This window comes from Zerene cesonia, unplaced genomic scaffold (assembly GCF_012273895.1).
Source record: "Zerene cesonia ecotype Mississippi unplaced genomic scaffold, Zerene_cesonia_1.1 Zces_u005, whole genome shotgun sequence".
In the NCBI taxonomy this organism is placed as follows: domain Eukaryota; kingdom Metazoa; phylum Arthropoda; class Insecta; order Lepidoptera; family Pieridae; genus Zerene; species Zerene cesonia.
Window position 1 is genome coordinate 1,883,045 of NW_024045135.1, and position 22,525 is coordinate 1,905,569.

At 33.5% G+C, this 22,525-nt stretch overlaps 1 protein-coding gene across 1 annotated transcript in view; it reads right to left on the bottom strand.

The window, feature by feature from the left end:
* Positions 1 to 12,307, bottom strand: part of LOC119838819 (Down syndrome cell adhesion molecule-like protein Dscam2) — a 96,305-nt gene extending 83,998 nt beyond the window's left edge. The window contains exons 1-2 of the mRNA XM_038364941.1: positions 12,184 to 12,307; positions 9,368 to 9,424 (exon numbers count right to left, since the gene is read on the bottom strand). Of these exons, the coding sequence (XP_038220869.1) occupies positions 9,368 to 9,413 (46 nt within the window). The 5' untranslated portion in view covers positions 9,414 to 9,424; positions 12,184 to 12,307. The remainder of the gene's footprint in view (positions 1 to 9,367; positions 9,425 to 12,183) is intronic.
* Between the last annotated feature and the right edge of the window lie 10,218 nt (positions 12,308 to 22,525).

The window sequence follows — 22,525 nt, forward strand, 5'->3', positions numbered from 1 at the left end:
AACCATACAAAGTATAGCTTGTACATAAACTGAGTAGTTAGGGGAAGATTCAACTGAATGTAACACACGATCGCTTTAGTGCGGCTATAATTCTGGGCTTAAGGCATTACAGCCGCTTCATTATATAAGCAATGTATGGGAAGTGTAGACAGCTGCTTCTGAGCCATCTCACTTTAAGCATAATTTTAGCTTTAATTGTTAGGTCATGGATATTATTTGTGTATTATGTTATAGTTTAAGACATATTTTTTAATTGGAAAGAAAATAATAGTTAATAATTAACATTTTTAGTTTAATTACTATTCACCCAATATACTATTCCAATATGTAGAAAAAAGTCCCGCTTCTCTTTGAGGCAGATGCATATATTATATGTTTTATTAGAAAATTCAATTTACAAAAAAGAACTGAGCATCTTTCTGCTCCCTGACAATGCTGTATATTTTTATTTAATCCACTTACAAAGTCACAATTTTTTTATTTATAATCACCCTAATCACACTAATATTATGAATGTGAAAGTTTGTTTGTTTGGATGTTTGTCAACACGTTGAAACTACTGAACGGATTTTGATGAAATTTGGTAAACAGACAAGGTATGAGCTGACTAGGTTGTGGGATACTGTTGCGATTAAAATTCTTGTGGATTTTGTTGCGATTAAAATTCACAATTGGGATAAAACAGGAATCTTGATCTCCGGGCGCAGCCGGTACGAGCGTCTAGTATTATACGAGTATAATACATGAAAGTTCCTCAATACTCAGAAACTATCTCAAACACCGCCGCAGTTATACAAACTTATATTGGTTAATTCGTATGTTAATAGAAGTTGTAATACTCAACAGAGGAACTCGTGGTATGAGTCCCAAATATTGGTGAAAATACTAAATCATTCCTATATAAATACTCAATACTGACTTAAATGCGAATTATATCTTTTATTGTTTAATCTGTACTTCTACTCCACATGTAATATACAATGTATAATGTACAATGTATAATTTTCAAATTAGTATTATAAACTGTAACAATAATAAAATAAAATATCTTGTCACGTCTTACTGGTGGCTTAAAAATGACTGAACAGAATTTTATAGAGTTTTGTCAAGGAAACAATTAAAAACAATAAATGGTGTATATTATTTATTTGCTAACGTCCAAAATCACGTACCATGTGGTAACTCTGAAAGCTAATGTAACAAATACTGAACTATTCATGATTAGCATGGCATACAAACATAGAAAACAATCTTTTTCTGTTTAAATTTTAAATTATTATCGTAGGAATTATTTCTCAATATAGAACACACGTAATACACCCATAGGACACTTAGCGATCCATGGTCGGGTCGTTAAACTGATACAGTAACAAGTGTACTTGTTATTCGATAACTCTGTGGATATTCAACCAATTGACGTCATTCTTGTATTTGATAGGAAATAGTCATTTTGTTCCATTAAGAATTCGGTTCAGTGCCGCTCGCTCTTATTTATAGAAGAGAATGACATGTGAATACAATCCAATTCCCATCTACATCCTCAATTAGCACATAACCAATAGAGCGGTCCCCGTCAACGCGTCGCAGTTCGTGTTAACTTATAATAATTCAGTGGAGCCAGTGATTAGCAGTCGCATCACGTCGGGGCTCGCTTGGCGCCGGTAATTAATCCCGCGGGTCGCTCCGGTAAATCTGTTGATTTTCATTTTGGGGGCGTTCGAGCGATCGTTCTTCTTGGAACCAGCCATTTGTACCAGCACTTGTTGTTTATCGTAAGATTTATTGACTGGCTTCATGGAGGCTGGGTCAAAATTAACCCCGCTTGAGATCGCCTATATGATCGTACCTCTCAGTAGCTGGAGTGGAGCGTTCCTATGCAGGTTTATGTCGCGACAACAGTAGGACGAGGATCGCGAAAGAGTAAAATATGACCCATGCCTGTATTCAGTGTAACAATTTTACGTCATATTTATTAAACGCGGTTTTAATGGTTTCCTGTAGTTTTGAAGTTTTTTATTGGTTTTCCAGTGTTGCTTTGTTTTATGGTTTAGCGTTTGTTATGTTTTCTCGGAAGGTTCTTCGAATAATGCGTACCAAGAAAAACGGCAAAGACGATTAATGCTGGTGGCACTTTAAGAGCTGGAGTTGGATATTATCGCCGTCTGATCAGGTGTCTGAAGAGAACTATGATCATAATACGAGTGATAGTCAATCTACCGACAGAAAGCAAGACATTTCGGATAACGATGACGTTCCGTTGAAGGCAATCAGTCGTAGGTAATGTCTGATGATGAGGATAATGGATCAACTAAATCATCGACATAGTGACGGTTTTCATTATAGTTTTGCATAATTTTATTTATTAGTATGTAACAGTTAATTTGTACATAACGCCCCGCGGTTTCACCCGCGCAAGTCCGTATCCCGTAGGAATATCGGGATAAAAAGTTGCCTATATGTTATTCAAGCTGTCTAGCAATCTACGTACCAAATTTCATTGCAATCGGTTCAGTTGTTTTTGCGTGAAAGAGTAACAAACACACACACATCTTTACAAACTGTCGCATTTATAATATTAGTAGTAATAGTATTATTAAACAATATTGACATTTTATATCTAGCTAAAAATGAACGAGCGTCCACGTCCGTGTAACGATTTTCCACCCTTTACTTTACAATATAAATTCTAAAAACTAATATATTGTCGTTGTAAAGTTAAAATCACTGTATAATATGAATACACAATAAGAATAAAGTATTAAAATTGTATATGTGAATATACCTTCAGACATCTGTCATACTCACTGTCGTACTCACTACAGATATTAATTATTTCATTTACTTAAATAATACGCTTTTGATTAGAGTTGAATTCTAAAAAATTCGTTTTTTTTTATTGAATTTTATAAGCAACTAAACAAAACATTTTATCAATTGATTTGCATATAGCTTAGGCATTACATATGTACAAATCGCACACATATCAAAGCAATACGGTCGAAAATCGTTTGATTTAATTAAACCCTTTGTTCTGCTGCCTATAGCCTGTCTATTGATAAATTAGCTTAGATCTAGTGCGTGATAAACACTGTGACAGAGGGTTGTTACGTAACGACACGTTTTTATATTAATAGAGATAATATTGACGATCGATGGAAAAAGAGGCTCGGCGTTTAGAGCCTCTTTCTATTACGAAGCTTAGGATTTTGATCAGCGTAAAGAGTTGAGTTAAATTTTCCATTTATATACGCTTTAATTATGTTGCTGAAATCAATATAAGGAAGAAATGCGTGTCAAAAATTCTACTTCTCCCTCATCTAGTCAGTGTAGTGAATAATCTATATTAATATTATAAAGTGAAAGAGTTTGTTTCTTTGTTTGAATGCACTAATCTCAGGAACTACTGGTTCGATTGAAAAATTATTTCAGTGTTAGATAGCCCATCTATTGAGGAAGGCTATAGCCTAGCCTATAGGCTATATATGTACCACAGGCGAATCCGGGAATAGTTCTATATACAATGGATAATAGATATATTTTATCTACAAGTCAAAATAAAACTAAATAGAAAAATGTGCCTTGAAAAATTCAATAGCAGCGCGGAATAACTATGGTCATTATATGAAATTCTGACTTCATCTAGTGGGAATAAATACTCGTACACCTATTTACATATAAACTGAGACATCCAATAGTATCGCTTCACGACAATTCCATTACGCACGAGTTGTCACAGACAGATGCATTACAAACTACTGAAATTATTTGTACAGCCTCCAATAACCGTACATTTTAATTAAAATTTGCCATATCTCGTAATATCATCACCATATAATATTTCCCGATCGGCGCATTCATTGCGACGTATCGCATAAATCAACATAATGTCGTGCACAGCAGATATCAAAGCTTCGCGGTTTTATCACTCCCCCTCTGATAAACCGACCGAACGCGAGCTCCCCTCCCGCCCCCACCCCACAGGACTCGATAGGTGTGAGGTGCGTCGGTGCAGGATTGCGGAGGTCAAGCGACGCTGGCCGGTCGGCTGCCCCACTTTTTAATTACATGCATCATGCACGGGAGAAATTTTAAAAAGGATTTCGAGGTTTTTACTTTAGCAGAGGTCTTTGTTCGTGGATATTAAACGTATGGTGATCAATGGGGCTTGGCGTGCGTCCGCCGCAAATAATGCAGCTCTGAGCCATTCTATGCGTGCCTCGTACCTGCTGTGTGAGTACAATAATTGATAATATTTCATTTCTATATAATAAAGTTATAGTTACTTCATGTCTATAACATATATATACACTATCATGGGACGATAGAATTGTAAACAAAGAAAATTACAATAAAATTAATCAAACATAAATTAAGGATGGCCTAGCCGTGATCCTAATTTGATTCCAGTTAAGAGGAAATTGAATAAATGTACACCTTGGGGAAAATATAATCGGTGGGTATTACGCCGCAGCAAAAACAATTTATAAGTTAAAAGCAACCGTGAAAATATCTTCAGGATTTTATAAATTATAATAAAAAATAAAGCTTAACTGAAGATATTTTAAGTTGCTAGGAAACCTACCTAGGAGCCCACTCACGATATCCGATAAAAAAAAATGAATATATCTCAAGATGTTATACAAAAATAAATAAAGAATAGTTATATTAAACACTGATTGTGGCAACTGAACTCTGAAAGTTTCGCCAACTACAGGTTTCATATATCAATAAATATTCTTTTTATCTTTTTCGACGATAATAAAACAAACATTTATTTCTTTATTTCTTTACATATACCGATAGGATATCGCCTCGTATAGTCTAAAAAAGCTTCCGATGATGATAATCTAACACGCTTAACTTATAAATCGCTAGAATACTTTTGCATGAGAAATTCCAATAATTAACATCTGCGATACCAATTAGCGACTAATATCTTTCTATGGTGACGGTGCTAGGTGATGGTATATTGGAGAATAATTAAATTAGAATTCTAGAGCGGAGTCGGAGTGTACAAGATGCTTTTCGAGTCTAGACGTCGGGTAATATAATTAAACCTGTATATTCTGTAATAGAAATAATATAGAAATTTGTAGGGTCTTAGCAACTAAATTACATATATCTCAAACCTTGAATTTGAGAAGGATTCAAAGGATAGTCGAGTTATGTACACTACGCTATTGTATTTTGAAACGTTTTTGAATTTGATAATGGTCGTTTATAAGCCGCGCCCTTTCGCTCATGCATAAAGATTACATCTGGCTCACTCTAACACAATAGTCGGGCAATTACCTGACTTTAATATTACATTTTGGAGCGGGTATAAGCTATACACAACTTAAACATACTTGTGTTTTGAATTCAATACTAACGCACTTTCATAAAAAAAATGACCTGGATATTTATTTTGAATTAATATTTGAGAGCCATTTACCACTTACTTATAAAACATATCACTTCTACTTATTGAAACATTGTTTTGAATCAGTATTTATACAATAAGGTCGGGTCCCGATTTTGAATTCGTCGGAAAAAAATCAAGCAAGCTCAAACTTATACTTATTTATTCAATTAGACTCCTTATAGAAGTTCTCTTGCACCGCCATAACACAGTTTTACATTTACCACCGATTCGGAAAGCAGTGTCTAAAGATAAAAGCTGTCAAGCAATCGCGCGTTCCGTATTTTTATTTTAAAACCCCTGACGCGATATGTTTAATTAAAATAGACCCTCCATTCCAACATCTATAACCATCTAAATATTAGCATAAATATTAAAATCAGAACAACTCATTAATATCTCTCAACTTATGTTCCAATAGCGAAACTTCAAAGCACTAATTACTTGCGGTTAGATCGCGAACATCCGGATAAATAAGTTAGTCGATCACTTCAGTCGCTCCCTAATGAACGCGCGAGAGATCATCCAGTGAGCGAGCGCCAGAGGACACATTTGCATACATACGAGCCGCTTTAATGTCGCCGGCTACCTTGCGAGAGTATCCACGTTTATACGTCACGAATCTATGAATATTTTTAATTACATTTTTATACGTGTAAAGCATGAAGGCAGTTTACGTTTTGTGTATTTGTTTATTCCTACTAATATCATAAATGTGAAAGTTTATAAGGATGTGTGTGTTTTTCTTGCTGTTTCACGCAAAAACTGCTGAACCGATTGCAATTAAATTTGGTACGTAGAAACCTGGACAACTGGATTAACATATAGGCAACTTTTTATCCCGATATTCTTACGGGATACGGACTTAAGCGGGTGAAACCGCGGGGCGCAACTAGTTTATAATACGTTAAATCACAAGGAGAAAAAAGAGGATTTTCTGGTTATAGTAATTCAGTCTCTTTTATCCTTCATCACTATTTATTTTATGGAAGTTCCAACTTTAATTTTTTCTCATCATTTTTTTTTTATTAGCAAATATTAACTTTTAAAACAAACACTTTTAAAATGGCCATTCATTGTTTATCATTTTACGCAAAAATTGCTGGACTGATTTTAAAAATTTTCCACCATTGCTAAGTACACTGAGTGACATGCTGTATGTATGTATAATATGTACCATGTGCAAAGCGGGGCCGAAAAGCTAGTCATAAGACGATCTAATCATACAAACACAACTTTCAAACGCTTAATTAAAACTTTAATCTCAAATAAATCGTGTGACAATGGACACACGAGTGGGTTTCCATTATCACATTTATAGCCAGCCATTAACGGTTGCAGCTAAGGTGCAGCAGCTTCAGAGACGCCAAGATATAACATCGTAAGATAAGACAGATGACACGCAATACCGCGGTAATCGATATGAATTAGTGTTGGTAGCTGGGCCATTCATAATCTATAGGATTATATATTGTGACGTTGGCTCTTAGACTATAGGGCTGTCAATATTATTTACTTCGATGATTCTTCGGAAATGTTGAACACTAGCGGTCCGCCCCGGATTCACTCGTGGTATATACATATATAACCTATAGCCTTCCTCTATAAATGGGCTTTCTATCATTGAAAGAATCTTCCGCCATTTATATAAATGGTAATGTTACTAATAAATTTAAAGGCATAAGAAAATCATGCAGGTATGTTTCATATTTTGAAGGTATATAAAATAAATCACATAATATTACAACAAGAAAATTTATTTACTGTGTGTAATATAATATTTTTATTGAAAACATGATTAATGGTCATCTTATTTCTGAAGTAAACATTCGTTAAATTCAAGAAAGGCAAGAGACAATGTTAATGAAATAAATATCCATGATCTTTTTTACTTTTGAAACGGAACCTAACAGCCATTTGTGAAAACGAATATTTTATTTACATTGTATAAATAGTAACTGATTTAAAAAGAGAAACTGCGGCAGTTTCTGTCTGGACTTGAATAAACGTTACGTTACGTTACGTTTGGATTTACTTTTTCCAGTCAAAATAATTACTGTCGTAAAGTATGAGATTTATTTCTTTACTACCTTTTTTGTATTTTTTTCAAATTTTAGTATTCCTACCCTAATGCAATTAATTGGAGACAATTCCAACCGAGCCAATTCTTTGAAATATGTTCTCAGTCTTAATTAATAGGTGGTGTAACTAACACGACTTAATTTATCTATATAAAAATCGTGCAAAACCTTAAATTTGAGTAACATTTTGTGTGTGAGTACGTGTTACAATGGACACGCTCCATGAAAGTTGTATAATCGTCTTTACAGCTAGCCATAAGGGCTCCTCCATCGATGCGACGCCAGAAGCTAACGCCTGGAGACTTAGTAGATATACTGCCATCGTGCGGGTAGATAATGTTATGACTCAATTAAATCCCCAAATTGCTTTAACTAGCTGCATCCCGCCATGTTACTTACTCTATCGCTGAATATTTGATATGGTTTGCAGAGATCTGAGACTTCATTGAAATAGTGTTTGTTTTATAGAAACTTATAAGACGTTTTAAAGTCTTCTTATGTAAAATAGGTATTTTTGTTTTTCTTAGGACACATTTGTATCAAAAAAAAATTCGATACATGCATGCAATTTTAATATGAAGCTGGTATTTCAAGTATTTATTGCTTTTGAATTAAAAACCAACCATAAAACATTTTTATACGAATTTTCCTATTTAACTTATGCCGAATAGTAGTTGAAAATTTAAAAGCTAAACTATAGAACAATGTGGAAAGTGCCGAGATATTATGCGTGAAGCCATTACTATCTACTGCAAACCCCGCAACCCACAACTCATAATGATTCCCGCCAAATTTTCCACATCACTAGTTAGAAGTGAGCATGTGACGTCACAGCACGTTCCATTGTCGGTAATTAGTCGAGGAGAGACACTCGAACGGGCCCCGCGACGTGACGCCACAATGGACCCTCCACGGTGAATTACTCTGTAATTATGGGGCGTGAACAATGTTTAGGAAGGCTTAACAGATTGTGGTAAGAGCAGCCGAGTGGAAAAATATGGATTTTTGAATAGAACTTCTGTGAGATGTGTCTTTTTAAAGGAAAGATTTAGGAAAGATGACGAAAAGTTCAACTCAATGGTTGCTGTTTGTTGGCCGTAGATGTTAGCTTAAATCGTGATTACAGAAAAAAAATTCGACATAATGAAGTTTTAACTATTCAAAATGAAATCACGTATATAAATAAATAAATAAATAAATAAATAAATATAATACAATGGAACCATTGGAAACACTCGTCAATTCGTCAAGTTAAATGAAAAAAGCGGGTACAGTAAAAGGAAAAACTGCAGCTCCTTAAAACTGTTCCCAAAAGTATGTCAAAAGGATGTAAGGACACGTTTAGTCGGTGAATGACCACTCGGATGGCACTTTAGCAATACGTGACGCCGAACAATGGACACTTTCGGATAATCGCTCAAGTACAATAATATATCCTGCGCTTACTTCATCTTTTACTTAACACACACACACACAAACAGAAGTCAACTGACTATTTATAGAACTCTTCAAGTTTCGTGCTTCCGAAAACAAAAGTCAATTCAATTAACTCTTTGAAAACATCAGATATACTTATATAAAATTTTTGTTAATTATGTATATGAATACTTGGCTGACATATTATGCATACAAATATTATATTGTATAGCATTATTGTGTAGCTAACACCGCGATTTAATGTGAAATCAGTTTTGTAAAATGTTTTATTCCAACTTCAATGTTATTAACGTAAAATTTAAAAAATTTAGACCATCGATAAAAATATATCGAGGTATTGTGATTAAATAAGCAATTAAACATAAAAATCACATTATTCTACAAAACTGCTTTTAGACACATGACTCTTCCATGTCTTATATATTGTACTCTTATGTATTACACTTACCGATACATAACAGCAGTAAGGTAGCGAAGCTTCCGATCAGCGTCATGCCGGCACCACCTGGAAATCAATCACTCAGTCAGATGATAATCAGCAGAATATAAAAAAAGTTTATAAACTGTGAAGATTTCATTATCACTTATCAAGAGCAGCACATATATTTTACCTTTTTTCTTACTAAATTTAAATTGAATTCTGATTCTATTTAATGTCGACTGAGTTAAATTTTATAATGCTAATTAATGTTCATATTACGTTAGTTATTGGAAACAAAACACATTTACCTTTACCTATCGCAGCCGTGACGTAAAATGAAGACAAATTAATCAGAAAAGTCAGCTGCAGCTCTGTTCGCTATTTTCTATACTCATGTTCCTGTTACTAATTTATTAAAGTCGATTAAAAAACTTATCTTTGATGTACGTAGAGTCACCTGAAAAAGTTTGTTCATTTTATGATATGCTACTTCCGACCTTAACCATCACGAAATAGAAATTACTTTCCAGTTGACATTCCCTAATTATACCATAGAATCTTTTTGTCAACCAAAACTACTACTTCCAAAGTACATTTATCAAGTGTAGCACACGAGAGGTCACATACCCCAGAACTATCGCACAGCCGAAGCGCGAACGCGGCGCGAGTGTACCCACGTTATTGATTTCAAATTATAATCCACTCATTTGCATAATTTGAACAGATTTACCGAGTCGGAACATGATTAATTCGCAAACACGTCCAATCATATTGTAATTGTTGAAAAGTATTGATATATTTAATTGCAAATATTTAATTTTGTAAGTGGTTATGTTGTCTTTATCAAACCAAAATGCCAACATTAAAAAAGAATAATTACAAAGTAGGGAATGCTTTGTGTTACAAAATCGATCAGAAAAAAGTTTATTATTATCAACGCAGGCTATATTTGGTTGTGATTAATATATGTATATTGTGAAAAAACACTATCATTTGCGCCTCACGAAATGTTTATGAGCCCATTAATATAATATGAATAAATTTAACTATACAACCTGTAGCGTTATCTATTATGAATTACTGTATGTACACAATAAATCGGTTTCGGGAAACTTCTGCCATCATTATGTTATTCTTTTAATATTTGCATTCGATACACAACAATTAAAAGATATTATTCCCTTCTATGTGTCAAATGCGCGAGGCTTACATCGAACCTTCATTAGTTTTTACAATAATTTTAAATGTAAATAATTTTTTTTATAATATCTTTGTTTACCGTATATGGAAAAACATTCTGAACAATAAATATTTTATAGATTGTTTATTGAGAATTTGTAATACTCGCAAAAAATTAACTTTTGTTATTTCACACAACATTTATTATTTGAATAAAATTCATGCTATTTTATCGTGTGTTTTAGTCATTATATTATAACATACAACACATCTATTAAAAATTGCAAGATCATTATGTAGTAGTTGGAATTTGCAAAACTCTCTCCACGAATTTTACGATTCAGGATCACAATTTCGCTGGCAAATTCGTTTCAAAACTATAATAAGATAGCCAGGCTAAACTGAAATAGCTATGAAACGATAGCAGCTACGGCGCTAGGCTGTCCGCGGCAGGCTCGTATCACCGCGCATTCTTTATGATGCTTTTGTTCTGAAACTCATTTACTCGTACGTACACACACCGCAATAAGCGGAAAATTAAAAATCTCATCAAGTACAGTTGGAAAAAAAAGTTTATTTGTTGCGCAAAATATTACATGCCTAGCGCTCCTATTGTTAAGCGAATATTTAGAAATTATACCTATGTGGCGTTTCATGAGATTCTTTTATTTAGCCGTGCTTTATTTCGATGATATTTATATGTACGTGATGATTTATATAGATATTATCCCTACTGATATTACAAATGCGAAAGTAACTCGGTCTGTCTTTGTGTTTCTTCTTCACACCTATTCCAATTTGGATGAAATCAGGCTCTAAGATAGCTTAAGACCCAAGAAACGACACAATACAGTTTCGATCCTGGAAAACATACAGAAACGGGAACTATGCGATTAAAACCCTGGAGCTGTCATATTTTTCGAAAAGCTAGTCATATATCATATATAATCATAAATTAGCTTAAGTATAATTATAACGTGATATTGTATTTGTTATATCTAATTTAGCCGCGTAAAATAATCTGCAATGACAAAGAAAAGACAGGAATGCGCGGTAAACTGAGTCTCAAAGTTTCTGTAGCGATCAGAGTGGAAGGTATAAACTTTTCTTTGTTTTTCTATCTACAATAATCACATTTACTATAATTGTACTCAAAAAATTAATATTAACTCATAAAATCAATACCCTTTTTTTCTAATGAGGTTTTGGCCATTAAAAATCTAAAACTATAGAAGCCATTTTTCATGCATGAAGAAGGAATTCAAATAAACAACCAGTATTTAACAAAAAGTATCACGTTCCTGCATTGTATAAGTTCTTCGTACACAATAACAGGTAAAATTCTAAGAAAGCGTTTTATTCCAATAAATATAAATATTTTTTTCAGTTTTGACTTTTTATTATTAAGATTGATTTTTTGCGCGAATAAATTCACATTGACTTTTGACGCAAAGAAGTAAAAATTAAACTATGATTTAACTTTTTCGAAATGACATGTTTATAAATCTCAGCTTAAATAATATAGAGTGTAACAATTATTATTTTTTATCAGTTAAGTTGTAAACTAGGTGACCATTCGTAAACTATGACCACGGCCATGCTGAATTTGAGCTTCATTATTAGTGCACTAAGATATAAATTCAAACAAAATCAATTAAACTTACAGTCCTCCCGCCGCTCAAGTCCTAAATTGTAACATTCCACACTTCACAAACTATTCGAACAATACAACACTCGTAGCGATCGGCTACGAGGAGCTCGTAGCACCGTAGCGACCGCGGCCGGCCGCGTTGCCAACAGAAATGGCGGGACACCGCTACGTGTCACAGACTATGCAAACAGACCACCGCATTATCAGTACAACCACTATGCTACTGGAATTACTAAGCAAGTTTAATGTGTGGCGTATTTTATTATGCATTCGCATGTTTGGGCTAATTGAATGTGAAGCTACGCTTTGCACTAACTCGCCGGCTTGATTTCATAACAGTTATGCATACAGTAATTATTTAATTAATTTTTGAGAATAATTTGAATTATTTTTTTTAGTTTTTTTGACTTTTTTATTAATTATCCGAATTTTGTGCAAATGTGTAGATTATGTTTACCTCCTAATAAAAATCTATAATTTACTAGTGATAAGTTTAAAAACGAATTACAAATTTTTTGCTTTTTATTAAATGTATTTTAAAATATTTTCGTGTGCTTGTCTTACGTTATACAACAGTTCATGAATTATATAGATAGTTATTGAAGAATAAGCTTTATTCTTACAATAAACTCTAACCCAGAGGAATATCTCCGTCTTTTGATAAAATTATCTTGATAAAACTCTTCAATCGAATAAGACACCTAAATGCACAAGCGATAAACTTAGTTGCTAGTTGTTGTCTATTATAAGCCGGTATCAATGTCTCAGTTAAAGATGACAAGCGGCTCTCAGTAGGAAGTGTAAGAAGTCGTTGGAGGCACGTGCGCCGCGCCACAGACTAACTCGTAAAGCCGGCAGATGCGCCACTTAAATACTTTTACGCATCCACCGTTAACTTTACGACGTGGCTATTAAATTAGCGTTGTCTGTTCAAGATCGTTTAATGGTCTCATTTAATCGTCTATTATATTTATACAGCAAAGTTAACTGGTATTTGACATGATTTTTAGTTTTAAATAACCAGTTTTTTATAAAAAAAACATATACATTTATCGTGTGGCTGGAGCACTTTTTATAACTTGCCTTGGATTCCATTCCCGGTAGAAAATATAGCCCGGATTCAAGAGGATGCGGTTCATAACCTGTACTAGGGTCTAATAGTATGGTCGCGGACAAATTCCAACTGTACCCATGGGCCTTTCACTAATATGGCGGAACACAGTCGGGGTTTTATTCGGTTGGAAACCGATATAACCCACGGCCTCTTGCACGGGAGCCGTGGGTGCTATAGGTGTTGTGTGCAAGATTTCCCCACTTTAAAAATGGACTAATAATAGTGTCTCTATTAAAAATTATAGATAAATTAAGTATTTATAGTTTTGTAGAGATTTTTTCCAAACCAAATTTATTTAAACTAATGAGAACATCCTACTCTCTGTTAATATTATCGCATTCTACAGTACATACCCTCACAGAGGTCTATCCAATGCTGGTATTAAATAGCCGCTAAGACACGTCTACAGCTGAATCTGAGCGTCGAGTGTCTGCCGGAGATACGGGCGACCAGGCCGACTCGATGCCAGCGGCTGGCGGCTAGTTAAGCTCGACACCGAAGATTTGTTCAATTCTTCGAGAAACTACAATACTTTAACATTGGAAACCTGTTTTATATCAATGATTTCGTATTTTATTTTATGTGCATTTTGCTTTTAACGAAATGTCTTGTTATCTGTTATGTCAAACGCTACTTGGTTTAAGAGTTTATCATTTTCTTGCAGTTCGACCCGGCTTCGCCTGTGGTACATATATAGCCTATATCACTCAGCCAAGTTGCAGCTTTCTAATAGTGAAAGAGTTTTTATAATCGGTAGTATAGTTTTTGAGTTTATCCATTACAAACAAACAAAAATACAAATTCTTCCTCTTTATAATATTAGTGTAGATAAAATTTTTTTATTATGTCTGTATTTATAAAATGACAATCCAAATCATTCAAACATTCAATGAAATAAAACCTTTAAAGAAATTTAATAGCAATTGTAGAGAGTGACTGATGCATTCGAGATTGTCTAAAGTTACGCTGAAACAGTATTTAGTAAACAATAAAATAGATAAAGCATTGCCTCCATCGCCTAGAATGATTGATAAACAACTGGAACAGATATTTATAAATATTATGCACTAAAAGCGATTATAGTACATAAGAACAAGAAAATAAACAGACCTTAATATAACTTTTTTAAAAACTACACTTTGCTCTGTGATTCTTGCATATACGAGTATTAATACAAAAAAAGTGTTTATTTGTTTGTGTTTATTCTACATGGCAACGGAGCGATATTGTTATTTATATTTGAGACTATAATACATTTCACCTTTTTCCTTATATGTTTTACTTAATACTTTATTTGGATACTAAAGGCTAATTTGATAGATAGAATAGGCAATTTATGTTACATATACTAATTCCAATATCTGTATGAAATTCTTTTTACTGGCTCCTGAATAAGAAATCACGATTACATACAGTGTGTTATTTTCACTGCTTCAACAAAGGATTAAAACAATTTGTCACCAAAACGTTTTTAATTGGAAATTGATTAAACCGTTCCTAATTTTAACGTGTTTCCCGCGTCTGTGAGGCAGAGGTGAATTTGTAGGAATCTCTTAAATGAAATTCCTGAGCGAAACACAGGCCCCACGACCTGCTAATGAGAGCGAACCGCGGTTTGTTCCTAGTGTCGTATACTGGAGACAATTATTTGTTTTGTTGTAGTGTATTAAATTATGGTAGAAATTTCAAAATAGTTAAACCTACTTCTATTTAAATAGTAGCTCGAAACAAACCACATAGCTTAGAGGTAGATAAGTACCTTGTTGGACTTACATATTTCAGATATTACACAGTAAATAACTCAAATGTTTAAGTCCGTTTTCAGCCTAACTACGAGATCAAAGGCGTCGTACTATCGTATGCTTCTCGTTATACTGTGCTTTAACCTTCAAATGGCATTCATGAACTTACTACCTACGAAACTAACTTTACTTTACTAACTACTTAACGAATTAGTAAAACTTTAATAAGTTTACATAGGATTAACACTAGTTCTAGTTCAATATCTGCATGAATTTTGACCTGCATTGAAGTGCATTTGTGGTTCCGACCGCTAGCTATAATCCGCATCTAGTCAATATTCAATCACAACTCGGAGCCGGATACCGATAAACGAGATTGATAGCATACCGTCATTGAGTTTCAGTTAACCGAGTCACATAACTTATATTCATGGGGAAATATAATCATCGCTTTAGAAAAAGCCGCATCAATGAGGTAAGGCTTATGGACTGAACGTGCTAACTTGGACCGTAAGATCTGAACAATATGAATCAAAATACCACATTTATGTGATACGGATATTTAGAAATTCATCATACCTACAGATAACTTAAGAGATTCGTATCATGTAATAGATTCAATTTTTATGTGAGAGACCATCCTTTCCGCGGTATCAGTATTATTTCCAAGTAATTGATGTTTATATGTATTACATGCTATAATTACTATCGATATATAAATACTTAGAATATGGTCTCTATTCGCTAATTAATTTATGTAATTAAACTATAGTTTAATGTGATTAAGTAAGCTTTATAAAATGTTATCTGTATTCTATATAAGAAATTTTAAAATAAATAAATAAACCCGAATACTAATTAGTTCATGATGTTTTCATCCTTTACCGAGGATTCGCACTAATTCCGCGCTCCCACTCTACGCGGGTTCAACCGCAATACACTCCGGTATTGAAAATGCGAATATGAATATAAGCAGTAAATCGAATCAATGGTTATCTATTAGAGGCTCGTAATCCTCTTTGTGAAATAGCAATCAGCTGGCGAGCTCTTAATCAGCTCTTTATCAATTACCATTCCGTATTAATTGCCGCGCTATTATTGGCTCGAATCGTTTTAATGGAAATTGTTATATTTGTTTTTAATTAAATTTATAAGACCATTCTTCATTATTATATTATTTTACACATACACGATATGTTAGCGCATACTTTATTGAAATATAATGATTCTAATTACTAAAAAATCATGTATATTGTAGATATCTTATATTTTAGTTGATAAATACTGACAGAAGATAAATCCCTACATCCACACATCTGATTCAGATCAATTACTGTCACACGATTATAAAGTGTACGCGAGTGAAGCGGGGTAGAAAGAAACTCCTAATATATATTATATAACAAAAAAAATTATGAATAAAACCTTTTATTCACTGGCCTGTACAATCAAATCGAATTGTACGCTTCTGAACGAATGTCCCTTGAAAAGGTAATTCTTCCCAGTCGCTTAGTCCAGTAACGGGATTGTGAACATCTCATACAAGCCAATTAATTAAAGCCTCTTACATCCTGCAGGCTTCGGAAGGACATAATATCGTGACACTTCGACACGCGTACACTTGCTCAGTTGTGTGGACAAGTGTTATTAGGGAATATTACAATTATCTTTTCTCAATTCGACTGTATTACTTCTTGTGCTTGTTACCTCAGAACTTTCGTTAGGGTGAACTGATTTTGAAGTTCCTTTATTATCTACTATAAGAATGCCTTAAAATTTTATCTAGTTCTGAAAATTGAAGGCGACTTAGGTTATTTTAATTATTTGTTACATTTAATAATGTTTTGCAGAGTCTATTTAGATAGGGATTCGGCAGATAAGTTCTTTAAAAATTTCACATCATGAAATTTGATTCAACCAATAACCGTAACAAACAACTAGACAAAAATATCATGATAGTTATAAGAGCTACAAACCAACACTTACATTGTTTATATTTATAAACTCGAGCACAATAGAAAATCTGATCTGAGGTACACGATGCTTTCTCCTTAAATTAAAAACCATCATATCCAAAGAGGTAAAGCTGATACTAAATATTTGAACACTTTGTCGCATAAATCAAGTCTAATAGCCAGAATATATTGCGAACTGTTAATATTAGTCATAGAACCTGAAATTCTACTACTGGTAAATTACAGTCAAGCGAGATGCATTGATATTGGTTGCTCTTTCTTGCAAAACCCTACTGATCAGATGTTGATTGAATTTTGACATAGTGCTGAGTCTTTATAAACTCTAATCTAATCTTTACCGCGCAAGTCTAGCTCAAGCTAGTACAAGCATGAGGTAAAAGCGAAACATTTCTTTGTACACTATTCGTAATTTCTGTGTGATTGTACTCTTAAACCGTCGCGCTCTCGCGTACGAAGTTACCGAAGTTCTCTCTCATTTGATTATAAACTTATAAGTGAATGATGCAAGTTAGTGTCGGTCGTGTCCAGTGTGTGAAACCATTTGACAGCTTTTTATAACCGTAGTATATTATATTATATCTCTATGTGTATAAAATTATTTTGTCGCAATATTAATAACAATACTTAACGACTCCGAAAGAGCTGGACTGATTTTTACGAAAATTTGTGTGCATATCAGGCAGGTCAGAGAATCAGTCAACATATATTTGTCATTTATTTATCTTTATTCCCTAAACGATAGGAGTGAGGCTAGTCCGTCCATATTAAACGAGATAAAATGTCAATCATGTTCAATAGTTCCTCTACAATCCAATGACGCATTATGTTTGGATAAACATTTCCAAATATTTCAACAGACAAATGGAGTTACAGATCAATAGACTGATGAAAAAATATTATTTGCAAACTGAATTCAAAGAGAAAAAGTTCTTGTTCTGACAAATTGAGGATGCTATAGTTTATTGCTAAAATGGTCTATAATAATACATTTATGTTCTCTCTATACATGTTCTCACTGCAGAGACGCAGGTCTCTTATGAGGCTCCAGGGCATTGTCAGGGTCCACTATGCTGGCAAAGTGCTTACTGATAGACGTTGCCGAATGTTTCCTTTTTCAGCTTTCTGCATTGATTGGAGTATTGTGGTCTATTTAACGTTTCCACGGTTACCTTGTTCCGAATCTGTTAGTTGAAAGGACATAAAAATAGATGTAGGTTAGGTTTAATTGTATGTTAATTTTTATGAATTTATCACTTAAAATTTCAATTACATCAGAATCCAAAACAATTGAACAAAAATAGCTCTTTCAAGTCGTAAACAATTTAACTCGACTTAATCTATTCGTTACACGAAGCGAAAGAGATAGATGCACTTAATCCTCGCAAGTGCATTAGTGTGAGCGGGAAGGGTATATGGCTTACTGTTTGAATGTTGGCTGAGGGCTTAACAAGTTAGTTAATAAGAGAGTGAAGAAATCCATTTCAATTCGGCCAGTTAATGGATCGATTTAATTGTTAAATTGTCAAGGTATTTAATCACATCATTTTTTTATTCTTATTTCGTAAGATATCTCACGCAAAACGTTTATATTATATTATTAACATAGTTGTTATTTATTTAAGGACAATCTTTTTTGTATTGTACATATATAAAAAAAATGAAACTGGGCACTCATGTTAAAACTGTTTGTAATTAAATGAAGAGAAGGGAAGTTAAATGTATCTGAAACTTTAGCATAAAAGTAATAGAAAAATTCAATATTTATGAAGATTTTTTGTCTTTACCTTAAAAAAACACACAGTTCACAGTTTCAAGCCAGTCGAATCTTGCCAGTAACTAGCTCTATTAACTAGTAAGCTGTGAATAACAGCAAGCTGCGTCGCACGACAGCGAAGAACGAAACAAAGAGAATTAAGTCACAATTTAATCTATTCAGTTTCACTGTCAATACATAAAAACTACATTGTCTGTATCGCTGCGCTTTTACATAACGAAATATTTAAACAACATATCCTAGACAAAAACGAGATAGAGTGAATTGAATAAATTAATGCTTAAATAATAGTTGATAAGTTATACGCATCTAAAGTCAAAGAAATATCGTAGGCAGTATAATCTTTTTATTCAAAATCCATGAAGAGATAAATTTTGTAAAATAAGCGAAAGCTATATTAGGAGTCTGGGTTTCATGTTGCATGTGATTTATAATTTGTTCAATAAATGATTTTTATTTTATTTTTTATTTCTTATATAAACATTTATAAAATTTATTTTAATTTAACCTCAAATGACACCACACACACGTAATGTTTGTCTGCATGTTGATTACTATCCAGTAAGTAAAAGTAAACATCTTCTCTATATATGCGTTTTTGTAAGCAGGGCAAAGGATTTTCATTTTCTTTCTTTATTTTTATAACAATACAGACCGTTTATTCATTTCCTGGGTTGCGTAGCAAGGAGTGTTGGTTTAGGGACGCCTTATGCGTGTAATATATTTGTGTTTAAGTTAATTACGAAGGTAGAAATATAGTTTGATACACAAAATGATTTTCTGATATTTTATTACATAATCAAAGTAGGGGAAGCTCAGTGGTAAGGACCTTGCGCTTAAAATCGAAGTCGGGGTTGAGGCCACGCGAGTGTATAGGAAATAACTTAATTTTTCAATTTATCTGCGCATGTGGCACTTCACAACTGCTCGAAACGGTGACGGATATCATCATGTGGAAACCGGCATGTCTGAGAATAAAAGTTCGGCGACATGTGACATCTGCCAACTCGCATTCGGACAGCGTGGTGGATTATGGACTGAACCCTCGAAGGAGACCTGTGTCCCAGCAGTGGGAACATATATGGGCTGATGATAATGATGAATTATATACCAGGAATCGACAGGTAGTAAAATCTGATATTTTTGGACACAGGAAGACGAGTGAGCGGCGAAGAATGTGCATTTGCAGCTGAAACTAAAATGTACAATACATGTACACGTTGGTTAAATATGAATATAGTTTCAGAGAATATCATATCGCTTCATATAAAACAGGCATTCGATTACTTTTAATCAGAATGTAAATATATTTGAAGGTAAGCAGGTAAGGAGAGATTTTCTGTGTTTTGACAATTCAAAAGCGCTTCTTAACAAAGTCTAGTTGAATTAAATAAATGTTTGAGTTTGAGTTTACTTATTCAGACTAGGCAATTTTCAACTTAATACTAAATACTTTACTTATATTTAACCACTAATAATTAAGAAAACTGCAATATATCCTTACAATGAAAAATAAAGCCTTACATTGTATGTTTTAATACAAATTAAATTTCCCATCAAATCGAAAACTATCGAGAATTTGAAAATGAAAGTTTAATACCGCGTTCGATGTCCGGTTGATGGATTTATTACTATTGAACGTTGTTTATATTGCTATTCCCGCGCATGTGAGCCGATTCATTGTCCGTTTGTTTGTTGAACACATTTGCGTTATGGATATTTTATGTGCCGAGATAAAATCGATATCAGTGTTATTTTAAATTGTGAAAAAGCCGACTGAATGTTTGAGGATAAAATTTAATTTTTTACCAATTGTTACACAAAAATGATAATAAAGAGTATGTAGATTTCAACCGACTTGAATAATTATTAGGGTACCAATAAATGAGGTTATCAATTCAACTGTCTTTTTGGGTTTGTTACGTCTGAACTTTCGACAGGGTTTAGGTGAATAGATTTTCGGGTTTAGATGAAGATGAAAGAAATTTAAATTACAAATTTATTGCTTAATTTTCAAAATAAAAATGTAAAAAATCGTACATGTCGCTACGACAGACGATATCGTATGAGCAGTCGTCAGCAAGACGCAAATTCGCAGCACGTAGCCGCAAATGTGTTCAAGAATTAATGTAATCTTCGCTGGAGCACAATTGGGCGGGAATTCGGCGAATTGGGAACACTTCCACGCTCCAAGATAGTTGAATGATGCACTATGTATTCAACTTATCTTCAGTACTTGGGGTAGGTATTTATGTTAGTTGACATTGAGTTGCTTTGGTGTTTCGGTAGGCTTAATTGTATGGGACAGTAATGTAGCAATTTCAAACGGTTTTAGGTGCACACACATTATGTTTTCATTTTCTTATTATTACTCGAATATATTCAATATCCGTCTTTAAATTGGGTTTTTATTACAGTGTAAAACTTCAAGTGGTCTTTCAAAGATCAACCTCAAATAAAAATGAAGAGGAACAAATTTGCATGGAGATTTTTAAGCGAACAACGTGACTTGCACGCGATGACATTAGCAAATTAGTATAGTCTATTTTTCACTTTATTTTCCATCATTTGAATAAATCCCTAGATTTTAAGAAAGTTAAGACCTTTCCACATAAGAAGTATTGTCAAGTATGTGATGTACGCGAATAATTTACAAATTGTTTGAGTGAATTTCAGCAATTTGGCCTTCATCCGTTTTGTTGCTTGAACGTGGAGAATGTAGGCTTAATAAATTGCTTTAACAGTACGTTTGTGTAAGTGAAAATAGCATTTGGACGATTACTTCGTTATGTTTGAAAAATGCACATTTTCTTTAATTCTAAAACATAAGTCTTATTTGGAAGTTTAGTAACATCGCATGAATTATGTACGTTAATATAAACATCTATTGAGTATTAAGGTGATTAAAATATAAACCTTTGAGGATGTAACATTTATTTAGAACACAAAACTGTTTCTGCGACGATCTTTTATATTGCCGCGAGACAGCTCCCAGAATAGTATAACAGAAATATAATATAAGAAAAAGAGAGCATAAAATATATTAAGATCAAAACATTGACTTAAAAAATGTGTTAAAATTTTCCTGCAAACAAAGAATGCATTTGTGTCCCATGGGTTTCAGCTGCTGAACAGTTTGTCCCTGAACTAGATTCACATTTTTGCTCATATCCAAAAGCGGATGTGAAAACCACATTATTTATGCTTGAAGCCAAGCGAAAGCAGCGAAAAGCAAACTCATTTTCGAGCCTGCTCTGTTTAACAGTCTTAAACATGGCAACGCTTCGAATCTTTAGTTCGATACCGAATAATACTAACGTTTTATTTTATTATAATATAATATCAGATTATTCACACATTTATAGTGAATTGTTTAAAGCATACTACGAGCTGGCACAATAAATAATTTTCTACTTATTGATTTATCGTATTACATGAAAGCAAAGCTGATTAATGAGTCAACAAAGAAATGGGCTTCTACACTATCGTAGAAGCCCATTTCATTTCTTATCTATATGAGCATTTAAAAAATTTAATTTAATTGACACATTACTGCTTCAATCAGTGAAGGAAAACATCGTCAGAAAGCCGACTTACAAAGCAAAACGGTGCACCACACTACGGCATCTGCCTATGCATTACGGCTACCATGTTTTTTTTGGTTTCATAGGAGGTATATACTTAGTCTGGCCATAAATACTGTTACACTTAATTATAAAAAAATATTACATTTGAATTTCGAATCTGTC